Genomic DNA, 5,232 nt, shown 5'->3' on the forward strand with positions numbered 1-5,232 from the left:
CAAGAGGATGGGTCTGCCAAAGCTTTTGTGTTGGAGAAAGACGCGCCAAAAGCCATTAGGAGGTTCTGAAACCGACTGACAACATCGCTCCGTGTAAATAGCAATGACTTGAGCACTGTAAATAAGCAGCACCAATAAAAGAATAAAATGCAGAGCTGCGTAGCGTCGTTACTCTGAAGTAGTCCACTCCGGCCACTGTGACACGTTTATATTGAGGTTTTCTGGTGCACAGAGGTCATTTCAGCTTAAGCTGATCAGCTGTAAAGATGTAAGTTGTTAGGTGAACAGACTGGGCGGGAAAATGTTCTGGGATTTAAAATATGTCTAAAAACAATATTCATCTGCTTTTCTTTTTTCATAGATTACGATGTCTATTTTCTGGATAATTCTCTTGGTGTCAATTTCTGGCACCAAGCATGCTGAGGTAAGAAAAAAAGTGACTAGCCTAGGGCTTGCCGATCAGACGGTCGGCAGTTCAAATCCCTGCAACGGGGTGAGCTCCTGTTGCGCGGTCCCTGCTCCTGCCTACCTAGCAGTTCAAAAGCATGTCAAAGTGCAAGTAGATAAATAGGTAAGAGTATATTTGATATAATTACAGGAGAAGTGCGAGGGGGACCTTGCCGAGGCAAAGCTGCCCTTTTGGCTCCCGATATGCTGAACCCGGCAAATACCTCCTTTGTCAAGGTCCAATCAGAACGCAAGAAGGTGATGACCCAGAAGAAAGACCACGGGAACAACACTGACGTATGCTATCTGAAGCCGGAGAGGGCTGAAAAGCTGAACAGTGGCTTGGGAGGAGAGAAAGCTAGGGGGACGGAAGAGGTATATGGCTGTATACACACCATATGTTTAAAGCACATGACTTCCTCCAAAGAATCCTGGGAACTGTACCTTTCAGAGCTACAATTCCCAGCACCCTTAACAAACTACAGTTCCTGATTAGTTAGAAAGCAAAATCACTGGCAGATTCTGGTCCCTTAGTGCCCACTATAATGTTGGTGCATTTTTGTCATGGGTCCCCCCCCCTGTATCTGAAATTGATTATGAAATGTGGGGAACTGAAGATTGGAACAGTAAGGAATTAATATCTTAATTATGCCCTCTTTCTTGGTTCTCCTCTTTAGGTTGCAGTGATGCCAATGGAGCTGACAGCTCTTCATCCGGAACAGATTCAGACCTCCGCAGAAATGGAGAAAACGGTGACCCTCTTAGAAAAAGAAACCATTGAGGTTTCTGATGCAAAGGAGCAGCTAGTGGGTGCAGATGAAAAGGAAGCCAATGAAGTGGCAGCTCTTGCCCAGGGTATTCAGGTAATTGTGCTGTGCAGCATGGTGGCCCCTCTCCATCCTCTGCTCTGCCACCTTAAATGAGAGTAAGCCCCATTGAACCCAAGAAGACTGAAAAAAGACCCACAGGGCTGCACTGTCAGCACATGATGTGCCCTTCCACAGTTGGTTTTTAACTAAAGAGCGGCAATAAAGAGGGGATGTTCACACATGATGTTCCTGGGGGGATTCAACCCGCCCCCCCGCACAGTTCTGCCTCCCCAGGGTTGCCATTTACCCCAGAGTTAAAAGTAATATTGGGCTGAAAATGCCCTCCTTTTGTGGGGTCACAAGTGAGTGAGTATGATGCAGTTGAGCCTTAGGCCAGGGGAGGCCAGGGTTGAAATCCCTACTGAGTTTTAAAACTCACTGGGTGACCATGTTCCCGTTGCACAAGGGAGTGCATTTGACAGGTGCGGAACTGCCACCGAGAGGGCCCTCAATCCATTCCAATCAAGGCACACTCAGTGGCAGTACCTGGAATAAGAAAGGAAAGGGTGGTTCTTGCCAAATTATTGTTTCACTGGACTGTTCATCCTGACAATGTGGTGAAAATATATTTGATATGGTTACAGGAGGAGTGTGAGGGGGACCTTGCCGAGGCAATGCCAGCCCAGGAAGCGGCCCTTTCGGCTCCCGATATGCTGAACCCGGCAAATACCTCCTTTTTCAAGTCCATGCAGACTCCAACAGGACCTGTCAAGCTGGTCTTGGAGAACGTGAAAGAAAAGTCTGATGTCATGTCTGATCCAAGTGGAACCGGTAAAAAACAAAAACCCTTTATTGGGAGGGGTTGTCATGTGCTTCTTTGTTGATACTGACCATTAAGAATTAAGTGGATGCTCAAAAAACTATTTCAGGGGAGAGAACAGGGAGGTTGTAAATCTTCCAGATTTTTAAATTGAGATATTTGTATTTTGAAAACATTTTAAGATCTATGTGTTTATGTGAATTTTCAGGTAGTTCCAAAAAGGTTCTAGGGGACCTGAAATTCCTCAAAGGCTTGAAGACTTCTGACAAAGACAATATCCCACCAGCTGCAAGGAAGAGAATTAGAGAGAAGTTCAACAACCATATGAACTTTCAGCCAGCTGTCCTAAAGAATGTGTCGACCATCTGCGAAGGCCTGTTGAAAGGAGTGAGAAGAATGGAATTGCAAGACCATGTCGCAAAGGTGGTGGCCCCAAAACGTGAACCCCTCAGGGACAATGAAGGTGTGCTTGCTCTACTGATACAGGAGTTCAGTACAATGCGAGCAGAAATGAATAATGTGATTGACAACCTCCAGGACCTGAATAATGAAATTGAAGAAGTTAATAACCGGAAGAAAGAACTTGAAAAGAGCATTGGCGTATTCTCTCAGAAGCTGGGCAGGGCTGAAAAGCTGATCAGTGGCTTGGGAGGAAAGAAAGGTAGGGGGACGGAAGAGGCACGCTTGCCAAGCATTCGACACACTGACCTCAACAACTGAAATAATCGAACATCTGGATCATTCCGCTAGCATTAGCGATACCCTGCTGCCACAAAAACAGGCAAACTCCAGGAGTACATTGGCCTGCAATTGACTAAATCATTGTAAGACAATTAAACTTCTCTCATGGATTGTAACAGGGTGGCCGAACAGGATCCAAGATAGTGACTTCCGTTCCTAGCTACAAACACATATCATTTTTCTTCAAGAAACTTGGGCAAAAGAGGGCACTACGGTCGAACTACAGGGTTTTATAAGTTACACTCAACCAGCTCTTAAAAATGTAAAGTATGGAAAGCCTAGCGGGGGGCTGGCGGTGCTGGTGTCAACATCTCTTAATGTATCAATTCAAAAGTGTCCCTCACTGACCACCGCTAATTTTTTAGTGTTGTATCTGTGTGTATATACCTCCAGTAAAGTCTTGTGGGGAACTAAGATCATATTGGGAAAAACTTGACCAACTACTTGAAAGTATAGACTCTCTGTCTCCCAACTCTCAGTTTGTTTTGGGAGGCGACTTCAATGCCCGGATTGGCCTTGTTTCCCCACAAAATACAATATTATCTGGACTAAACTTGGAGGACGAACCCGAAATCTACCAGAGGGCAGCAATGGATATCACCTCTAAGTTGGTACCAAAAAGAGTACAGTGAAGCTGCCTGCAGGATATCAATTGGCAGGGAGTTCCAAAGTGTAGGGGCCACCACATTAAAAGATCCGTTTCTTACAGATGCAGAATGGGTATTATGTGGCGCTTGTAACAGTCCCAGTTCCACAGATCAAATCAGTCCGAGAGGGCATGTATGAGGGAAGACAATCTCACAGACAAATCTGTAGTTTGTTAAGGGTCCTGGGATCTGTAGCACTATGAGGGGTAAACTACAGTTCTCTAGTTCTTTGGAGGAGGCCATGTGCTTAAATGTATGCTGTGCATGTGAGCGATGTTGCTTCAAGCTGTCATTATCCCACACTTTCCAGTGCACTTTCTCATCTCTTATTGTAAAAAGTCCATTCTTTTGGGTGGAGTAGGTTTGTTGTGCCCTTGACTACACAACCGGGATCTGCTGGGATGTGGCTGAATCTCACCCAAGACTAACGCTGGTCTGGGGGTCCTCTTTGCTTTGCTCCCACTTTGCTTTCTCTCTTGGGTCGAGCCATTTTGTATTGAGGATTGAGAAGGGGGCCTTTCCTTTCCGCTCTTCTACCAGCCACACTCACAGCAACCCCCCCTAAATTGGGGGGGGGCGTGAAGCGCTGTAGCACGTCCCCTTTGTGGCGGTGATACCAGGGTTCCCCGTTGAAGGGCTCTCGAGGGGAGGCATTGGCCATATGCTGAGAGGTTGTCATTGCTCTCCCCTCCAGTGGCGGCAAATGGGGGGCGGGCTCTCTGCTTGAACATATGTTCTCCAGAGCCAGCCCAATCCCCACACATTCTGAAGTGTCCCAGATCCCCAGCTGGGGACTGGGAAGGATAAATGCCCAGTGCCTGAGCCAAGGTCTCCCTACATCTGAAACTTAATAAAGTTGTGGCCAATTTAAATCCCATATCAAGTTGTCTTGAGTCATTATTCCGCTTGGGGGTCGCCTAGGGTTTCGGAGACTCCCCCTGTCCACGCAAAAAACCCTCCAAGGTTAGCAAAATAGGAAGCTGTCGTTGGTCCAGGTGAAGCAGCACTTGATTATGATGAGGCTGTCAGAGAGAGGGTGGCCGAAGAACACATAGTCAGATGGGATATGAAAGATAATGACACCTGGTCTGAGCTGGTTGCCGCTTATATTGAAAAGAGGTCAGACCCACTTAAACAGGCAAACCCTCAATTCAAGGTGCCACGTAAAGTGTGCTGGGAATTCAATAATGGTACCTGCAACAGAGAGGGATGTTGTTTTAACCACGATTGAATGAATGAATGAATGAATGAAATGAAATTGGATTTGATATCCCGCTTTATCACTACCCGAAGGAGTCTCAAAGCGCCTAACATTCTCCTTTCCCTTCCTCCCCCACAACAAACACTCTGTGAGGTGAGTGGGGCTGAGAGACTTCAAAGAAGGTCTTGGGTGGCGGTTATCGCCTTGGGTGGAATCCTTTAGTCTTTTCTTCCCTATATGGTGAGGTGGTGGCATGTGAAGTGGTGACTCACCCCCCTGCAGTAGCAATTCCAGGGTCCCCCTCTTAAAGGGGTTCTATATATTGGTGTCACTGGCCATACACTAAAAGGTCATCAGTGAACTACTCTGCGTGCGAGGATATGGGCCTGGCTGCCTGCTACACTTGCGTCTCGCTGAGCAGCCCCATATCCCATTTAAATTGATGAGCTCCATTTCCCCCCGGCTGGGGGGCTGGGAGGGATACACGCCCAAGGCCTAAGCCAAGGTCTTCCTACATTACGAAGTTTAATAAAGTTGTGGCCTAATTTTAATCCCAAATAATATCAG

At 46.7% G+C, this 5,232-nt stretch overlaps 1 protein-coding gene across 1 annotated transcript; it reads left to right on the top strand.

Moving 5' to 3' along the window:
• Positions 1 to 838: 838 nt before the first annotated feature.
• Positions 839 to 2,796, top strand: LOC148684737 (dynein axonemal heavy chain 3-like). The gene is made up of 3 exons (XM_088676048.1): positions 839 to 1,310; positions 1,901 to 2,087; positions 2,285 to 2,796. Exons 1-3 carry the CDS (start codon positions 1,134 to 1,136, stop codon positions 2,794 to 2,796), a joined length of 876 nt encoding a protein of 291 aa, XP_088532174.1. The 5' UTR covers positions 839 to 1,133.
• The last annotated feature ends 2,436 nt before the right edge of the window (positions 2,797 to 5,232 follow it).

The sequence above is a fragment of the Zootoca vivipara genome, chromosome 8 (assembly GCF_965207765.1).
Source record: "Zootoca vivipara chromosome 8, rZooViv2.hap1.1, whole genome shotgun sequence".
Classification (NCBI taxonomy): Eukaryota; Metazoa; Chordata; class Lepidosauria; order Squamata; family Lacertidae; genus Zootoca; species Zootoca vivipara.

Excerpts from the sequence above, each read along its gene's own strand:
- LOC148684737 (XM_088676048.1), top strand. The coding sequence starts at position 1,134 with ATGCCAATGGAGCTGACAGCTCTTCATCCGGAACAGATTCAGACCTCC. Across the intron at positions 1,311-1,900 it reads CTCTTGCCCAGGGTATTCAG|GAGGAGTGTGAGGGGGACCT; the intron begins GTAATTGTGCTG and ends ATATGGTTACAG. Across the intron at positions 2,088-2,284 it reads GTCTGATCCAAGTGGAACCG|GTAGTTCCAAAAAGGTTCTA; the intron begins GTAAAAAACAAA and ends GTGAATTTTCAG.